Below are 20,985 nucleotides of genomic sequence, written 5' to 3'. Positions count from 1 at the left end.
TGGTCTTTTCCATAAGGTGACCGACTAGCTGTATTAAAAAGCATGAATGAGGGTGTATGAAAGGCTGAGAGACTGAAGAGACAAGTGTTGTCTCTTAACCTAAAGAAATTCATGTGGGTCTCAAAATCCAAGCTCGGTACAGCCTGGTTACTACAGTGACGGGCCGGACCTGTCACGACCCACTATGCATCTCTGCCTAAAGCAGAATGGGACTGATTCCACTTTATGGGTGGCTTAATTTGTGCCTAGAAACAAAGCAATATTAATAAACATCTTCAGCTTTGGCTTTTTAATTTCAAGTTTCCCGTGTTTTCTTCACTTTTTTATGTTGTCATGTTCATATCAACTTAAACCAAATGTAAGTTGTGCTCTTCGTTTTGAAAAAAACAATCTGGTTGCTTTGTTCCTTATAATGGAGGAAGTGAGAAAACCTCCAGCAAACATTCTCGTTTAAATTTGCCCTCGGGTATATGTTCACACCAACCATTGTGTTCACAATGTTCACACGCGATTGGTCATGCAAGTCTTTGTCCTTGCCCCGTTACAGATTGCACTCATGAATAGAATAAAATGGAAAAACAGGATTCATGTAAGGTGTAAGTCGCGTGGGTTGGGCCTGTTGGATTTTAATCTCATAAGATATTAAATCCAATGGGTTTTGATTGGTCAATTACATGAGAAAGTGCACCTGCACACTTGATTGAAAAATTTGCTTTTCCCTTTCAAAACCCTGTTTTGAATTTGTCTCACATTGAAAAATTATAAGCTTTGTTTTCAGTATTTTAATAGGAGCTGATTTACACTCCTTAGAAATAGTAGATGAGAGTATGGGGGTTTGATACCACGCAACATGCACGCATGCGTGTGTGTGGCGCAATGAGGCGCTTTAGAGGTGCACTTTACTCGCACTTGCACGCACCGTTAATGAGATCAACGATGCTTGGTTTTGGTGCGATGCTGACTGTTGATCACCGTTGATGAGATCAACGATCATGATTCGATTGGATGTGATCAAGAGGCACAATTCAAATTAACATTCATTAACTGTACTGTTCAAGGTGCCTTCTCTGAACTAGCACCTACCGTTTCTTCATACCTCTTCATAAACTATTTAACGAGCATGAATCAGACTTCAAAAACACACATTTTCGAAATCCACTTTCTCTCTCTCTCAGTCCGGTCTACTACAGTCTCACAGAAGGTTTCTTCGGAGATTCTTCAACTTCATTGGTTGTAGATTCTCGCCCAAGGCCCTGTTGTATCCTGGGAACGGATTTGCTTGTAACCCAACAACAAATTCAGTGAAACTGAGTGGGGGCAAATAATGTTCTAAAGACAGTGTCTTCAGATGCGCCTCAGAGTTTCTCCTCCAAACTTACAGTGACCCCATTTTCCAACAATTTTAAAATGTTTTTTTTTTTTTGCAATGGAAGTGGAAGCAAGCATGACTTCTATCAAGATCTTGTTCGACTAGACTAGTTAGATGGAGCAAACTTCAACCGATGGCAAGACAAAATGATCTTCTTTCTGACCACACCAAAACTATACTATCTGCTGGACCTGAATCTGCAATCAGTTCCTGAACCCACTGACAAAGACTCAGAAAAACTAAAGAAGAAAAGAGCAAAACGAGAAGATGACTCACTTCTGTGTCGATGACACATACTGAATGCCTTATCAGACCGACTCTACAACTTCTACAAGGAACTTACATTTCCAAAAGAAATTGGAAGGCCCTGGAATTCAAATACAAGGTGCAAGAAGCAGGTACAATAAGTATCTTATTGCAAAATACTTCGACTTCACCATGAACGACCATAAACAAATACTGGAGCAAGTTCATGAACTATAGGTGATAGTCAACAAAATTCAATCCCTTGACATCATCATTCCTGAATCTTTTCAAGTGGGAGCAAGCATTGCCAAACTTCCATCATCTTGGAAGGATTACAGGAAGAAGCTTCTGCACAAGGTTGAAGAACTTACCTTAGAGCAAATTCAGCAACACCTTCATATTGAAGAAGAGTATCGGATTAGAGACAGTAAGGATAAGATCCTATCTAGTATGCTGAACTCTAAGGTCAATTTTGTGGAAAACGGATCGAAGAAGACTAACCCTGCATTACAAGTAAAGAAGATGGATGAAAACTTCAAGAAGAGCAACAATAAGAAATGATTCTGCTATGTTTGTGGAAAGAAAGGATGAAAACTTCAAAAAGACTAACCCTGCTTTAGAGGCGCACTTTGCTCGCACTTGCACGCACCGTTGATGAGATCAACGGTGCTTGGTTTTGGTGCGATGCTGACCGTTGATCACTGTTGATGAGATCAACGGTCACGATTCGATCGGGTGTAATCAAGAGACACAATTCAAAGTTAACAGTCATTAACTGTTAACTACTTTTCAAACAATCACAATATTTGAAATTGTGACTGTTCAAGGTGCCTTTTTTGAAACAGTACCTACCTTTTCTTCATACCTCTTCATAAACTATTTAAGGAGCATGAATCAGACTTCAAAAACACACATTTTCGAAATCCACTCTCTTTCTCTCTCTCTCAGTCTGATTTGCTACAGTCTCATAGAAGATTTATTTGGAGATTCTTCAACTTTGCTGGTTGCAGATTCTCGCCCAAGGCTCCGTTGTATCCTAGGAACAGATTTGCCTATATCCCAACATCAAACTCAGTGAAACTGAGTGGGGGCAAATAACGTTCTAAAGACAATGTCTTCAGACGTGCCTCAGAGCTTCTCCTCCAAAGTTACAATGACCCCATTTTCCAACAGGGCCGCGTTTTTGGTCAACCTAGGCCCAACCCTAAGATTTGGCCTTAAGGCCCGATCCCGAGGTCAAGCCCAATTTTTCGAACCCGAGCCCAAACTGTCCTGTAGTTTGATGCACTCGGGTTGGGTTCGGATCCAGGCTAGGCTCGGGTTGGTCAATGAATCTACTCTAAAATTATACATATATAAATGTATTTATGCAAATATATATTCATATATTTATGCATATATGTAAATATGTATGTAAAATATTTATATAAATGTTCTATATACGGATATGTATGTATATATATGTAAATATATATGCAACAGTTACATATATAGACATATATGTATAAATTTATATATTTAGACCAGGTTCGGACTACCTAAAGGCCAGGCAGGCCTGGGTTCGTCCCAAAAAATAAAAAAACCCAACTTCTTGGGCCCGAGCCCAGTCCGAAGACCAAAAATCCAAGTCCAGCCTGTATAAAATTCCGGTTGGACCGATTCAGGCTCGGGCTGGGCTCGCCCAAGTTGCACCTCTAGATTCATGTAACTGATCCTATATATAATTAGGACAAGGTTTAAAGGATGATGATCCAAGCAAGTCTTAAATTTCATCTTACAGTAAGAATTTGGAATACTAACGGTGGGAGGCCCAAGTCATATCTATTTTGTTTTATTTTTCTGCACACCTAAAAAAAAAAAGAAAACAAAGATAGAATAGGAGGATTTCCGATGTAAAAGAAGTAAATTTTTTTTTTTCAATTGTCAATTATCCAATAATTGAATTGGTTAGTGGGCATCACTCTCGATTTCATTTGATTTGATAAAAAATAAGAAAGAAACAAAAAGTTGAAGGAATCTTCTTATAAGGAAAATTGCTTCTATAAAAGTAAAAGTAGTCTAAAGGAGATGAACTTGTCTTTATTCCCACCCCTTTTCTGTGTAAGCGCCAAGCAACTTTCCTGCATAAATTGATTGTCAATGGCGTGGTCAATAGACATTCTGAAGCAGCCATGAAATGGGTGGTGGGCCTTAGGTGCATCTCGCTTTGTCTATATCCCCTTGTTTCACATTGAAAGCTTTAAACAATTTACTTCTTCAAATTAAGTAATTTCCTAGTTGCTGAATGCCATTTACCGATTAATTGAGATTTTCAATTAATATCACTCCCCTTACAAACGACACCATTTTAAACCCCTGCTTGGCCTTGTTAGTACCCATTTTCCAATATATATAGAAAGGAAAGGGCTAGAGTCTATTTTCCAAATTTCAAAGGCTATTTATTATTTATTTAAAACTTTCCTCAATTTTTTATTTCTTTCTTATTTTCTATCAAACCAAATATAGAAAAATTAACATTGAATATTGTTAATATTGTATTTTTTTTAAACCCCAAATGTTATTTCAGATAGAAAAATTATTTATCTACCTAAGAGATAAATACCACTTATCCCTTTCCCCTTCCTCTCTCAAAATCCAAAAACAGAAAAACGGCCCCAAATGATAGACATGAGTATAGAAGTATAGGGTCCATTGGGCTTAATTATAATGGGAAAAAAGTAAGTGTCGGTGGGAATGGCAAAAAGGTCCTTGACTTTTCTTAGTTTTTTATTTTTTATTTTTTCCTTTTTTTTTATTAAAGAAAGTTTTAAAGAAGTTCTTGACTCAAATAGAAATTTCCTAGAAACAACTACGCGTTAATAGTTGCTGATAATCGGGCTTCATGTATGATGTAAAACGCGTTCTTGACTTTTTTCACGCGTTCTTGATCCTGAAACAATCGGGTTGATATTAACTCATCAGCCACACAGCGATAACACTGAAAAGCTTCTCATCCATCCTTCACTGAGGTACAATGTACAATGGCCTCTTCTTCATCTTCCTCTTCCAACTCTCGGTGTAGCGATGGTGTGTTTTTGAGTTTCAGGGGTGAAGACACCCGTAAAGGCTTTACTGATCACCTGTACCAGGCGTTAGATCGGGTAGGAATTCCAACATTCAGAGACGATGAAAAGCTCCAACGAGCAGAGGAAATTGAACCACAACTAGTTGAAGCAATAAAGAAGTCAAAGATTGCACTCATCGTTCTTTCGAAAAATTATGCTGGTTCGAGATGGTGCTTGGAAGAACTTGCCGAAATTATGGAATGCGAGATGACAATGGGTCAGGTGGTTTACCCTGTTTTCTATGATGTTGAGCCAAGAGATGTGCGCAAACAGATTGGGAGTTTTGGAAAAGCATTTGACGACGTCAAAGAGCGATTCAAATTGGAGACAGCGAAAGTGGAGAGGTGGACAAATGCTCTCAAAAAAGCGGCAGATATTTCTGGTTGTGTTGTACGAAATGTTGCCAATGGGTAAACCCACAAATCTCACTCAATTTCTGAGTTCTTGCTTTTGTACTTGATTATAATTAGATCGTAAAGCCCATTGCATGTGTAGCATAATGAACCAAAAACATAAAAGATATCATGCCAGATTTTGTTAATCTATTAACAATTTAGCCCAACAAACAAATTATACAACTATGGCAACGGGGCGGATTTGGGGTAGGGAACATACTCCTTATTCTTGACCCTAACTTTAAAATAAATCCTTATTTCCGATTTCAATCCCCACTAGGGATAAATATGACCCCCAATCCCTGCTAGGGATAGATATCACTATCAATTGCCATTCCTGTTAAGGAAATCTCCATCCCGGACCGGATGCTGAGTACCCAATAGGATAGGCAATATTGCCATCTCTATTCATACTCCAAATCTTCTTAATTGGTTATTTGTTAGAAAACTATAATTTGAAACCTAATAACTAAAACTAGTAAAAAATTAAATTTTAGTAAGTTTTATCTAGCAATTATTAAAAACTAAGAAATTAATAAAAATTAGTAAGTCATAAATTATAAATTAAAATACATTTGAATTCTATTTAAAAGTAATGTATATAATAATAATAATAATAAGTAAAAAATTATTAAAAGTAATAAAATTAACCACTTGCATTCCATATGAAAACTAATAATGACCTAATTATAAATGTCATAAGATTCCTACTTAGGGATGATCATTTATAACTTAGGGAAAATAGGACTGTAAACAACTTGGGTTTAGATGTAATCCAACTACACCCAACTCCACATTCCATTATGTAATCTTTAAATCCGCATTCGCATCTGATTATTATGTCAGCTTTGGATAATCATATTAGGATTTAATCTACAAACACCTTATTATGTTTAAAATGACAAAAATAAATTAAAAATTTTTAAGAAAACCAAATATTTTTAAAGTATATATGTGTAATAAATGTATTAAGTGTAAAATATAAAATTTATCAATTGTAAACTTTACATTAATATATAGATACAAATTTTTTGTAATAAAATAAAATTAAATAAAATCCCAACTCGAAGTCTTAAATACTTAATTAAAATATTTAATCATTAATAAAGTAAAATAAATAAAATAGAATACTAATGGATAATATGAAAAAAATAATTATTTATTAAATAATTAATGGTAATTTATTATTTTTGTTAAAAATTATTAATATAATTAATCCAAATTACTAAGTTATTTTTTTTGTAAAAATCATTAAAATAAAGATTAATTATTTAAACAACATAGCATTCCTTCCTTATAATAGTTATCGGTTTCCATTATTTCACTTTCCATTGACAAATTATGTGCATCACACGGGTCCTTACTAGTATTTAATCAGTGTTTAAATTTCTTATTTTTATTAGTATTTATTAAGTTTGTTTCTTAAGTGAAATTGAAATGTTTTTAATTAGAATTTTAAGGGAACTAAATAGATAAATGGTAGTGAGAAAGGATGGCCATGATATATATATATATATATATATATAAACACACAATAGTAATTAAGCATGTGCATTGCACATAATTTTTTTTTTTCATATTAATTACTTGAATTTTAGATATATCATAGTCATAGTTAAGATAGAAAATAAAAATTAACAAAAGTAACAATATGATTAAAAATAAACTTAAGTACTTGTAGTAAATGTGCAATTCTATCTGAAAAAACAATTATTATTATTACTAAATTTTGTAGTCCATTTCTGTCTAAAATAAAAATAACTTTTATTTTAATAATTATTTTTATTTAATATGATGAATATAAAACATTAGAAATATTCCCAAAGGTTTTTGACAAAATTCTATTTTTTTTTAATTTTTCGTGCTCTATCTTCTTTTTAAATATTTATAATTCAACTATGACATCATGAATTTCTTTGAAAAGTTAGGTCATTGACCCACCATTTAGATAAGAAAATAGCTTTGCTTTCAGTTCAGTTTTAAATTATATATTTCATCTACATTATATAAATATTTTTTACTTATCACACTCGACTTTTGTTTAACATAATTAATATATAATTTTTATATATTTTTTTCATTAATTGTTCTTTGTATTACATTTTAAAGTTTGCTATTATTCAACTATTATATCATCAATTAATCTATTTGACCCAACCCACTAACCCACCACGCAAAAAGAAAAATAGCTTGATTTTAGGTTGACATTAAATTTTGTATTACATTTTCATCCTTGACAAAATTATTTCTTATATATGATATTTACTTTTATTTAGTATAACGAATATATAATATTATTGATGTACCTAATATTTTATTTTTTATAAATATTTAACATTAGATATGCGCCCAAAATTTTCTCTTTTGATTTTAAATTTGCCATTCCATTTTTATCATTTGTAAAAATAATTCTTATTTTTGTTCATATAATGAGAGAAATAAGAAAATAGTTTTATTTTCAATTAATTTTAGATTTTACATTCAATTTCCATCATTAATAAAAGCATTTCTTATTTACCATCAATGTTTTCAACCCATCATTAACCCAATTGGTTGAACCGTTGGAACTATTTCTCAACCTTGATTTTGGGTCTCATTCTATTAAAACTTGCCCTGTCGGTAAAAAAATCGTTGACTTGGCAAAAATTGACTTAATAGGGTGATTTAACTATTGACCCATTCGACCTAGTCACCATGTCGTGGATTGCACACTTAATTATGTGCAAACTTTTGTAGGCCATAACTTTGCACTTCGATGTATAATTGCAGCGATTTTCTTTGTTTTCTATTTTGGGTAACTTTTCAAGATCTATACGACCCAAGGGCCTTAGGTGCCTTGCTATTTTTGTGAGAAAACCCCTTTCTTGGCCTTAAATTATCATTTTTAATATTGTTTATAAATTAAAGATTAAAATATTGATTTAAGAAACATAAATAAATATAACATAATACATATATTATATATAAAACATAATTATACACTACACATACATGTATATATGATGTTAAAATGTTCTCTATTGTTTTAATTTCTATATTTTCTTGCATTTTATATATTTTTGAATTTTATTATTTAGTTGTAGCAACATGGATTGACCTATTTGACCCAAAATTGTTTAATTTCTTACCACCACCTAGATGAAAACACTATTTTTTCTAGGTAGATTTTAAAAGTATAACTTTTATGTTATTGTCATTATTAATTTATTATGTATGGATTCAATTGTAGAATTTAATGGTGAGAAGAAACAACGATGCCTTAAATATATGATTCAATGAAGGTAAATGCAAATTAATAGCTTAAATGTTGGATTTAATAAGAGACAATTGATTGCATTGAATATTTTAAATTACTTTTTGTTTTTAACTCATTTAATACCAATAACTGATTACCTATTTGCCCTCATTTTTTATTAATAAATTTAAATATAGAAGGGTAAATTTTGTCCTTAAAAAATTCCAAAAATATTCTTGAGGGTATTGGTGCTTTTTAAAGTAGGGCCCCATGTGATGCACGGAATATGTTAAATAAATCAAGTAATTATTTATGTATATTAATCAATTTGGTAGAATCTGTGATTTGTAATAGAGACTTGAATCTAATCCTACTATGGTGGGGGTTAAAAGGATAGGGGATGGGTTGTTATGTTGCATCATGAAGTAGAAAACAAAAAATAAATTAAAAAACGTACATCATATAGTTGATTAAATATATTAAGTAAATTAAGCTAAATAAGCTAATTAACCAAACCACATAAATTACGTAAATTAAGTTAAGTAAATTCGGTTAATTTAGTATTAATTGATTATGCTATGGTTAATTCAGTTTGGTAAGTTGAATGCTTATCAAATTAATAGTTCTTATGAGGTTTTATAATTTTTTTTTATCATTCTAGTTGATTTTTTACTATCATATTTTAATATGTATTGACTTGATAATTTTTTTATTATGAAAATTTATTATTACAAAAGGGCGATGAGGCAAGTTCAAGGTGGGGAACCCCCTCCCAACCCCTGTCCTATAGATAAAATCCCCTACCCTTTCCCTGCCCTGCCCTGCCCTAGTGGTGGGGCAAGGCACCCATTCCCAATTGGAGATAGGGAATCCTCTAATTTCCTTACCCAAAAGAAACACCCTAAAAGTATATCAAACTTAGGAAGTACTTTAGAAACATAATTATAGGATTTTAGGGAATTTGAAATTTGAGATAGCCTAGGGACATTTGAAAAATTAATAATAAATCTAGTGATATTTTAATAATTTACCATCAAATTTGGAGGGTTTGGAAAATTATGTATGTGTTTGGTTCCATTTATGCTTTTTCATTTCACGTTTGTATTTTATTTGCTTGAAAAAGCGAGAAAGGTAATAATTACATTCATTTATAACCATTAGGCACCACTAAGCTCTACATCATTGTAATAAAGAAAAAAATGCCTAATTGTTTGTGGAAGCTTTAAAAAATAACTTCCAGAAATGGTAGGTGTGCACAAAAATCAAAGTTCACTTTTTTCCCTGTTCGATGCATACAATAGAGCAATGTTGGGGGACTGCTAAAGTGATGCCTATATAAATGCCCACGGAACCAAACAGCCTTTATATTCCAACCCCACTCCTACTATGTTAAAAAAGTTTCTACATCCCCACCCATCCCATTTAAAGTTGGGGAAAACACACCCCGAGTGCAACACCCCTGCAAAAATGTCCTCCCTATTCATTAATTTTATTAATTTTTTAGTTTCACATTAATAATCTTTATTACAATAAAGTTCCATCTTTATGAATTAATTAATAAAACTTGTTTGATAAATAAATAAATATTTATTTAATTATGACAATGATTAAATATAATGCTTGATTAATGATAGTGAATACTTGTATTGTATAGGAAATGGATAGCAAACATAGGGGTCATGGTATTGTATGTGTAACTCAAAAACTATGCATCTTTGTCCTATGCTCTTCATCTCGAAACAATGCAAATAAGTTTGAATGCAAATATGTAGAGTGTAAAACGGTTCATATAAATTACAAAATTAGATTAGTTTTGCACTGACAAATTTACCTTCTTACCAAAAATACTTTTAACTGTAATGGGTGCAAACATGAATTCCAATAAAGCATAAGCTTTTTTTATCAAAAGCCCACTTGAATGCAAATTTAGTTTTTTTTTTTTTTATTGATGTATTTTTTACATCTTATTATCAATATGTAAATATACATTGGTGTGTTATTTGTCAATGCATAAATGTAATATTAATAAACACAAGCAAAAGTGAATCAGAGTGCAAATTTACCCTGAACCGAGATTTGCACCCTATTTGCATTGTTTCCAAACACAGCCGGAGGGTTTTGTTACGTTGTTCGTCTTTGTCTCGATATACACATTTTCCTTAATGTTTCATGCTTATATTTTATATTTTTATTGATGAGCCAAAAACTATACATCATTCTTCTATCATGTATGCTTAATATTCATTTTATTTGTGTTTTACAAAATCATTTAATTGCTTTGACTTTTTCTCTTTTTTGTGGATATTGATTTTTAGGCATGAGGGACAGGTTATCAAAGACATTATTACAAAAGTATCGAGTATTCTTACTCCAGCAGAATTGCTTATTACTAAATATGCAGTTGGATTGGATTCTCCTGTGGAAAATGTGGTTTCAATGTTAAACCTCAAAGAGAATACGGTTTGTATTATAGGGATATGTGGAATGGGAGGAAGTGGTAAAACAACCATTGCAAAGGCTGTCTATAATCGAATTCATAAGAGTTTTGAAGGTAAATGCTTCCTCAAATGTAGTAGCAACGTACTTTTTCTACAACAACAACTTATTGGTGATATTTTAATGGATCAGAAAGAGGGAGAAGTTATACACCATGTTGACAGGGGAAAAATGATGATTCGAGGAAGACTCAGTAATAAAAAGGTTCTTGTGATTCTTGATGATGTTCAACATAAAGACCAAATAAAGGCATTGGCTGGGGAGCATGATTGGTTTGGTGGTGGTAGTAGAATTATCATAACAACAAGAGATAAAGGTTTGCTAAAACTAGTGAATGTGAAAAAGGATGTGGATAAGACGACATATAGTGTTCAAGAATTGAATGGGGAACATTCTACTGAGCTCTTTTGTTTACATGCTTTTAAAGAAAAACATCCCCCAGAAAATTATGTAGATCTCACAAGGCGTATACTATGGCATCTTCAAGGGCTGCCTTTAGCTATTGAGGTTTGGGGTGGTTTCTTAAATGGAAAAAACGTATCTCAATGGGAAGAAGCTGCAGGGAAGTTAGAAAAGATTCATCATGATGAAATTCAGAGTAAACTCAAGATCAGTTATGATGCATTGGAAGATGATGATCTAAAGAATATATTCCTTGACATTGCATGCTTCTTTACTGGTATGAATGTGGACTATGTCAGTACAATTCTAGATGGTTGTGGCTTCTATCCAAAAAATGGAATTCATGATCTCATTTCTAAGTCTCTTGTAAAGACCGATGAAAGGAATCGGTTAACAATGCACAAAGTACTTCAAGACATGGGGAGAGAAATTGTTCGCAAAGAATCGCCTAATGAACCTGGAGAGCGAAGCAGATTATGGTTGGAAGAGAATGACTGGACAGAAGAATCGCCTAATGAACCTGGAGAGGGAAGCAGATTGTGGTTGGAAGAAGATGACTGGACAGAAGAATCGCCTAATGAACCTGGAGAGCGAAGCAGATTGTGGTTGGAAGAGGATGCCGTTGATGTGTTGAGAGAAAACAAGGTAATTAGAACTAGCTAAATCCATGAGCTAAATAAATAGATGGATTAGTTTACTAATAGTGCTAAAAAAATTGCAAATTGGTTCATTTTAAAGATTTTGCAAAAGCATTAGGAGACATAGATACGCCCACGCATAGACGTAGCCACATAGTTTTTTGAAGGGGTATAAATGGAAATATATGTACGGTGCAAATTGCTTTTTTAGTCTTCCAAAACTAAGCCTTAGTGATTAAAATATCTAGAACGAGCCCCTCATGCTCCTCTCACTACCTTCACTCCCAAAAGACACTTGTTCGGATGTATCATCACTATAAATAATGTTTTTCTCACACACATACAAAAAAAATAATGATGATTGAAATAATGTTTCAAATTAGTGGGAGGACAAACATTTTTTTCTTTTTTGGTTTATTAAAGAATTTTACTAAAATGTCCCTATATTCAACCATAATTAATTACCTCTCTAGATGATGTCAAAACCGGACATGACAATGCTATGCTACTAGTATCATGTATCCAATCATATGATGTGGGTCTGATCACCTATTCTATGATTTCTTTTTGACCTTTTATTTGCAGGGAACCAATAAAATTCAGGGGTTCAGCCTTCAATTATTCTTCGAAGAAAAAGAACCATTGCGAGTTGGTACTAAAGCATTTGGGAAGATGACCAATCTTAGACTGTTCAGACTTGATGGCGTAATTCTCGAACTCGAAGGAAGCTATGAAAATATGCCGAAAAAGATAAGATGGCTCCATTGGCATAGATTCCCTTTGGAGTCTATACCAATAGATTTCGATTTATCGCGTCTTGTTGTTCTCGAGATGACAAGTAGCCATCTCAAAAATGTTTGGGAGGACGGAATGCAAGTAAGAGACAAATTTTGTTTTCATTTTTACCATATATATATATCACTAATTATCATTATTTCTTTTACATGCACTACACCCAATTAATTTCTTTATTATTCACTCCTAGTTTTATCTTACAGCCGTGTCTCATGCACAATTTGAAAATCCTTGATCTTAGTGACTCCAACTCCCTAATAAGGACCCCTGACTTCTCAAAGCTCCCTAAACTAGAGAGGTTGATCCTTGAAGGTTGTTCAAGTTTGGTTGAGGTTCATGAATCCATTGGATGCCTTAAGAAACTAGTTCATTTGGATATGGGACACTGTGCTCGTCTTGTGCATCTTCCAAATAGCATTGGCTATTTGACGTCTCTGAAACAACTTATGCTCTCTCATTGCAACAAGCTCGAAGAATTGCCAAAGGAATTGGGGGAGATGAAATCTTTAAAGTGTCTTGATTTAGGTCAAACTGCAATAAAACGGCTACCATCTTCAATTAGACAATTGAAATCTCTTGAAACATTTTGGATGCATGGTTGTAAGCAACTTGAAGAATTTCCAGAGGAATTGGGGGAGATAGAATCTTTAAAGCTTCTTGCTTTAGGTCAAACTGCAATAAAACGGCTACCATCTTCAATTGGACAACTGAAATCTCTTGAAACATTACGGATGCATGATTGTGAGCAACTTGAAGAATTTCCAGAAGAATTGGGGGAGATGGAATCTTTAAAGCTTCTTGCTTTAAGTGGAACTGCAATAAAACGGCTACCATCTTCAATTGGACAATTGAAATCTCTTGAAAAATTAGAGATGAATCATTATAAGCAACTTGAAGAATTACCAGAGGAATTGGGGGGGATGGAATCTTTAAAGTTTCTTGCTTTAAGTGGAACTGCAATAAAACGGCTACCATCTTCAATTAGACAATTGAAATCTCTTGAAAAATTAGAGATGAATTATTGTAAGCAACTTGAAGAATTACCAGAGGAATTGGGAGAGATGAAGTCTTTAAAGTGTCTTGATTTAAGTCAAACTGCAATAAAACGGCTACCATCTTCAATTGGACAATTGAAATCTCTTGAAATGTTAGACATGAATCATTGTAGGCAACTTGAAGAATTACCAGAGGAATTGGGAGAGATGAAGTCTTTAAAGTGTCTTGCTTTAAGTGGAACTGCAATAAAACGGCTACCATCTTCAATTGGACAATTGAAATCACTTGAAAATTTAGAGATGAATCATTGTAAGCAACTTGAAGAATTACCAGAGGAATTGGGAGAGATGAAGTCTTTAAAGTGTCTTGATTTAATGGAAACTGCAATAAAACGGCTTCCATCTTCAATTGGACAATTGAAATCCTTCCAATTTGCCACGAGGATTTCTTCCAGCAGTTCCAACAACACCCGCAATACATGTTCAAGGTGAGAGAATGAGATTGATTGATCATTGATCCCATCCATATACCCTTAATCTTTTCTTCTGTTTTTTCCTAATTAATTACTTTTGTTTTTTGCCATTAATTAATTAAAAAAACAGGCAAATGCAAGGCTTGTAAAGAAACAGGGGACTGACAGTAGTTGGAATTAATGCTCAGTTCCTCCAGGTGATTGTATTTTAAAAACCTTTAATATGTGATTGTATTATAAACTTGACAGGTGATGTATCTGAGGCTCAGCCTCAGGCTCAAAGTGGTGACCCAGTAACAACTGCGGCAGAGATTTATTGTGAAACTGATGACCCATGTGGAAGTGGAAGTGGAATTATCTTGAAGGATAGAGTACTCTATGTGGGGTTGGGGCCATCAACTGAAACCGAGGACAATGACTTGTTGCATTCCCTTCCCGATCTCAATGAAGTTCCGCCATCACCGGTAACAGACGACAACGACGACTTGCACTTTCACCATTCCCTTCCAGATCTCAACTACATTAATCCACCAAGTTCCATGCTTTCACCTTCAACAAGGGATACTTCGTTCCTCCATCTGGATGATATAGATGGAAGTAGATCTGTAGCAGTCAACAGAGGCATTAAGAGAGGCCACGGTGAAGATGAGGCAGGGCCCAGTAGTAATCCGCCATCTAAGAGATCCCATGGTGAAGAGAATCCCGTAGGTTTGTATTGTGTTTTCACAATAGGCTTCCAATTTGCCATGAGGATTTCCATTGCCTTTACTTAAATATAGGACTATCATTTTATTTGGTCAGATTTTTTAATTTTTTGCAACTGAAATTAGTTTTTTTGTTTAACTTGCTCCCCCAGTGGAGACTGAAGAAACCAAATATGTTCTTCTAAAAGAAAACAAATCTGTGGCCTGTTAAATGGATGAATGATTTGCTTAGATATGGTTTAAAATTTCAAATACCCAATAGTACTTGCCTTTTAAATATATCATTGCAAAATTGAATTTCTAGCATGTATGGAGTCATTTCATCTCACAACCCAAAAGCATATTATACAAATTGTTAATCTTTTGAAGGATTTTTTGCAAACAGGTCCACTGAATGATACGGACAGGAGAGTGCAGATTTTCAATTTCCAGAGCTCTCACTTTTTTTAATCAATGTAAGTCTGTTGAGCTCTTTGTCTTACATCACTGGAGTTACTTTATCTTCTCTTCTCTGTTGGAATTAACTCCTTTTTTTCTTAATTGAATGAACCAACCTAACTCAACTAAGGATATTACTAGACACTGGTCCGGCCAAAATTTTATTTTAGATCATGACCATGAACCTGGATCCTATCCACTGTAAAACATGTCCTGTTTTGAAAATGCCAGTCCCCCAGTTCAAACAAATTTGAAGATCCTATCCACTGTAAAACAGATCCTAGTTGAATTTTATCTGTCGTAAAAATTTGATATCATACACCTTTCAATCAAATACACCAAAAATTATTTGAAGTTGTACATATTATAAATAGAGATAACCAGAAAAGGCTTTAATACCATATTCACAAAATGAGTTAAAAATAATTCCCTCAACGTCTCATCCTACAACCCTGTAGTAATGAACATTGAACAATTTTTCTTGGTTCAACTTTGCTATATATATATATATTGTTATCCATTATATAAACAATGTAGCCTGAGGGTAGATGTGATAATTGCTTTGATGCTTTGTTTTGTTTGCAGTAATTGGCTATAAATTTTGCATTAGTTCCATTTTGCATGGTCAAAACGGTTCGAATGGTTTGAATGGTTAATCAGCCGATTCAACGGTTTTGGGAGAAGAAGCAATTTTGGAGGAAAGCAGAATTGGTCCGACCGTCCGGTCCCATCCGGTTTTGAAAACAGTGCTATTTTGTATCCCTTTTTTGATAAATTACACGGACCCCTAGGGGTCGGTGACAATACCCCTGAACTTCAATTTGTAACAAAAACCCTTCGGAACTTTGGCCGTTAGACAAAGACATCCTTTTAGTAGTGTTCGGAAATTTGAGTGTATAAAATTTTTTATATACCTGAATTACTTTTTAATAATTAATTTTACTCTTTTCTTCAATTTAAAAAATCATCTTTGCCACCATTCCATCGGGTAATATACCATCCTGGCTGCGTCGCTGGTGCCCCCGAGAACCGGTGGATATAGCCTCATGCTTTAGCAAAAGACGATTGCATCGTCATCGAGTGAGTGCAAGAAAGATAATTGCTGCAGCTCTGGGTGATGATCGCCCATAACATTTGAAGGCGATTGATTCACCTATTGTTGATGGGCGCCCGTAACACAATCAGGCTTACTATGTTAGGCCTGAGGTCAGACCTGCGGGCTTAATTACATGACTAAGTCCAACCGAGATGCGGGGCAGGCCAGGCTGGGTTATCGGACTACCCGGCCCATAAACAGGTCTAATCATAACCCAAATGATCCTGAAGGGTGTTGATCCGTTTGTCCAAACATGGGTTTCCTCTATATTTGATTGGCTCCGTGTTTTGGGCCTACAACACGGTACATGGGTCTTGGGCCCTAATTGCTGTGTTAGGTTGCATATCAGGTTGGTTGACGACTATAATTGGTTTTTTATTTGTAGAAGGGCTACATAAGCTAGTGAGGAATAAAAATAAGTACGTGGTATGGAGACTGGATCTGCTCCTCACAAAGGGGCGACTCATAAGCACATCCACTCTGCATTGGGAATGTCTCCCGTGAATAATTAGTATGGGAGATGTTCCCAATGCATGGTAGGATGTGCGTGTGAGGTCGGTGTAAGGCGCCCTATGCGAGGAGAAGATCCAGTCTCCATGATATGAAATTCATCCACTGCTGGCTGCATAAAATGCAGTAAAAGCTTGCCAGAGATTTTTTTTTCTTTTTTGGGATGATTAAAAGTTTTTTGGTCAATTAAGTATTAAGAGTGAATGGCAAGAAAAAGAAAATAGAAAAGGTTTAATAGGGTATTTTGGTAATTTAATGCCTAATATTATCTAACTTAACAGCCGAAGGAGTATTTGCCACAATGTAAATGTTTAGGGGGTCTCTGTCACAAATTAAAGTTTAGGAGGTATCTGTCACTAACCCCATAGTACAGGGGGTCTGTGTAATTATTTAGGGGGGTCTCTTTTTGTCTCATTTGCAATTATTGACAATGCAAATTTTGCATCTAAAAAACTGATTCAAAATTTTCACCACTTTTCTCTATCTTGGTTCTGCCTCTGTAAAGTGTGGACCATATTGTTTTGCTCCCTACCTTAATTTCCTCTTGCTTCCTTTTTCTTTCATATGAAGTTGGAACCACATCATTTTATTTCCTATCTTGTCTCAAACAAACCTACGCAACATCAAATATGAAGTAAAAGTAAATCAGAATTTACAGTCAGCCTATTTGCATTCCCCTTCATTTTCACTAATGCAGATGAAATTCACATTGCAAACAAACTGAGCCTGAGCTTGAGCCTAAGGGAAAAATTGTAGAAAATACTTATGACATGTGATAAAAATCAATTTTCATACCAATGAAAAGGGTTGTATTTAATAATTTATTTCTTAAGAACAAAAATAAGCAACACAGAATGGTTGATTTGAGTTCCAAAAAGGAGCTATTCTAGAGAAGACCAAAGTTGTTTGCATATATGGGTGCAAATTAAGTACTCAATTTCAATAATTTCACTATGAAGGCATTTTTTTTTTTTATTTTAAGAGGGGGGAAAGTTGGCCAATGGGATTTTGATTCCCATTAACCAAGAAATGCATGTTCTCTTTTCAGATTTATATGGGGACAGGGAAAGTTTATTTTCTTGAGTGATACCCATCTCCTATGTGGATAAATAACTTTTCCACCTAGGGGGAAGTTGCCAATACTTGACTGGGATAAAAGAATGTCCCTTTTAATAACGGATTTTTATGGTTAAAATGGTCATTACCTTATTTACATGGGAAATAAAAGAACATGGGTAAATACATTTACCCAGATAAGTCTTAATTTCTTGGAAAACACTTACCCAGATAAAGCGGCTGCACTGAATGATTTATTGCCTTTTATTTTAATGAGTAAAACAATTGAAAAATAGAATATTCGAGTATAAAAATCAACCCAATTTCAGTTTCAACTAGTAAAATAGTGATTTTCGGGGTCACATTGAATAGAGATTGCCCTCCTATTTTTTATTTCTTTTTTCCCTAATGATACTGTATCTTCTCTACTGCTAATATTAAGAGAGGAAGCAATACCTTTAAGGCTATAAAGGAATATGAGGAGAAATTGGGGTAGAAGGATAATCTTTCTTTGGTTGGAAGTTGTGCACAGTAGAAACCTTCATGGTAGTCTATAGAAAATTGTTTCTAGGGCCTTGGGTTTTGAAAGGGTAGAGGGATAGATAAAAGACACTTTATATTGACTAGTGAAGTCAATATTAACTCATTGCTGCTGTTTGGGCCTAAAAGATTTAACCTTCTGAGTGCATAAGCTACTTTGATCAATATCCTATTAATAATACAAATTTGATAATATCAAACTGCAAAACCAAAAGTTTGATTTCATCACTAAATTTACACAATACAAAGGAATCTATCATTCCTTATAAAGGTGTTAACATGTAACAGAGTTTGATTGAATCTCCACCCTTGCTCTTTAACAAAATTTACGACATATAGAATCGAAAATATTTCATTTGTATAATTCCTTGTTGCGCCAATAAAACATCCCCTACAGCCATAATAAAAATTTCAGCATTAATATGAACTGCATTTCCATAAACTCCATTTGGGAAGAGTGCAAATACTGGTTCAATGCATATATGCATTGTAGTTTAGTTTTGTTAGTGCTTGGAAACAACACATTTATGTATTGGCAATAACAGAAAATGAAGCATGTTTTCACCTAAAATGTTTTTACCTTAGCTTTGAAGCAACAAAGCAATTGTTAAATGTTAGATGAGACACCAAAAATTCCTAATAGTTACTCCACACATTGAAGGACTAAGACAAAAACTACTTGTGAGATTTTTTTTTTTAGTTGTTCATAAAAAGAAATCATCTTGTTTCTAACTTTCCATATATAATAGAAGACTATAGCCACCTAAGCTAGAAACTGATCCTTTTCAATTTGGTCGTCAAATAATGACAAACTTTCTTTGTTAAAATTCAACACAGATATAGTATCTTGAATACCTCGACACCAAAGTGAAGCAAACAATATAGTTCTACAATAATGACGTATACAGAATTTATGAACCAAAGATTCATTTGCTTCATTCAAGAATGATTTTCTACATTTATACCAATTCTATCAAGGGCATCTAAGCTTTACCCTATCTGTACTTAAAATAACACCTATTGATGGAGGATGATTTGGCTTGACCTCATAATAAGGGGACATGTGGACATGACTCTACATAAGTGACAATTCAGCGTAACGAACTCGCTACAACTCCAGCGTGACTAGCTCGCTACAACCCAGCCTGATAGCTCACCATAAATGGCAGCTCGCTACAAGGTAATTCTGGACTATCCCGAGCTAAAACTCTCTCGAGCTGGGATCACCCCAAGCTAAGAGTCCTTGGTACCAAATTTGGACGTTAGAAATTGTTTAGTTTCTTTTACTACCTTCAAATTTGTTCCCATTATTAGCATATCATTAACATATAAACAAAATATGACTCCTTTATCATTTACAAACTTACTATGGATACACCTATAAGAATCATTTCTGTTATTTCCATTTGTTACTAATATATTGTCAAATTTTTTATGCCATTGTTTGAGAGTTTATTTTAAGCTATACAAAAGTTTAATTAGCTTGCATACTTTATTTTCTTATCTTGACATTCATTTAGGTTGCTTAATATATATTTATTTCTCTAATTCCCCTTTTAAGAAAGCGATTTGTACATCCATTTGATGAACTACTACTTTGTAAATGGATGCTATAACAAACAAAACTCTATTTGTAGTTAACCTTGCAATTTGGGAGTAAGTGTCAAAGAAGACTATATCTTTCTTTTGTTTGGACCCTTTAGCAACTAATCTGGCTTTGAATTTATCTATTGTATCATTTGGTTTTAATTGTTTTTAAAAATTCATTTACAATCCAATGCCTTAAAAATTCATTTTGCATCATAGGACTCAATTATTGTGTTGTTCTTTACAACGTTATCAATTGTTTTAATTACAAAAAACCAATAAATCGCATTATTTTGTGTATATCTAATGAATATATAGTCACAAGTTTTTTGTTCCAATTTCTTCCTTGTAGGTTCAGGTATTTTAACATTTATTAAGTAGGTCCAAACTTTTAGGTAGTTCAAATTAGGTTTCCTGTCATACCACAGTTCAAAAGGTATTTGGCCTTTATTCTTGGATGGCATTCTATTATATAAGCGATAAGCTGTTATGATTGCTTCCTCCCATAAGTTTATAGGTGCACTTGAATTAATTAGCATATCATTCATCATTTCTTTTAATGTTTGATTGAGTCTTTCTACAACTCTATTAGATTCAGGTTTGTAAGGGGTTGTGGTTTCATGTATGATTCCATTTTTTTTAAAGAATTTCTCAATGGTTTCACCCACCTTGGAGATGCAGATGAAACACAGCCTCCTGAAGATGAAGATGATGATGATGATGATATTGATGGTGATGAAATACCACCCAACTTTGTTTGGTAGTTGGTACCATTGAGAAATGAGGCCAACGTATGGAAGAATTTGGATTATTAGATCGGTACAATATATATGTTGAATTTGTAGTTTTGTTTTGCATTTAATACTTGTTAAGCTTGGTTTGCAATCTCTTTATTACTTTTGATTG

General features: G+C 33.8%; 1 protein-coding gene across 5 annotated transcripts; it reads left to right on the top strand.

Moving 5' to 3' along the window:
* Nucleotides 1-4,535: 4,535 nt before the first annotated feature.
* On the top strand, nucleotides 4,536-20,883 carry LOC104601637 (disease resistance protein RPV1-like). 5 transcript variants are annotated; one of them, XR_016079744.1, is made up of 7 exons: nucleotides 4,537-5,129; nucleotides 10,665-11,892; nucleotides 12,471-12,761; nucleotides 12,884-14,163; nucleotides 14,398-14,852; nucleotides 15,238-15,307; nucleotides 20,761-20,883. XR_016079744.1 is itself a non-coding variant. In XM_088893861.1 (4 exons), the coding sequence occupies exons 1-4, from the start codon at nucleotides 4,636-4,638 to the stop codon at nucleotides 14,165-14,167; spliced, it is 3,297 nt and encodes a 1,098-aa protein (XP_088749987.1). In that variant the 5' UTR covers nucleotides 4,536-4,635. The 5 variants fall into 5 exon arrangements, 1 of the variants encoding a protein (XP_088749987.1); XR_016079742.1 differs by having other exon boundaries at nucleotides 14,398-14,856; nucleotides 20,761-20,881; XR_016079743.1 differs by lacking the exon at nucleotides 20,761-20,883 and adding an exon at nucleotides 15,876-16,201.
* The last annotated feature ends 102 nt before the right edge of the window (nucleotides 20,884-20,985 follow it).

Source organism: Nelumbo nucifera, chromosome 8 (genome assembly GCF_055504915.1).
Source record: "Nelumbo nucifera cultivar China Antique chromosome 8, China Antique-T2T, whole genome shotgun sequence".
NCBI lineage: Eukaryota > Viridiplantae > Streptophyta > Magnoliopsida > Proteales > Nelumbonaceae > Nelumbo > Nelumbo nucifera.
Note: the sequence above shows the minus strand (reverse complement) of the source record. Positions and strands in the feature narration are given on the sequence as shown.

Coding starts and splice junctions, on each gene's coding strand:
- LOC104601637 (XM_088893861.1), top strand. CDS start 4,636: ATGGCCTCTTCTTCATCTTCCTCTTCCAACTCTCGGTGTAGCGATGGT. Junction 11,893..12,470: donor ATGTGTTGAGAGAAAACAAG/GTAATTAGAACT, acceptor TTTTATTTGCAG/GGAACCAATAAAATTCAGGG. Junction 12,762..12,883: donor TTTGGGAGGACGGAATGCAA/GTAAGAGACAAA, acceptor TTTATCTTACAG/CCGTGTCTCATGCACAATTT.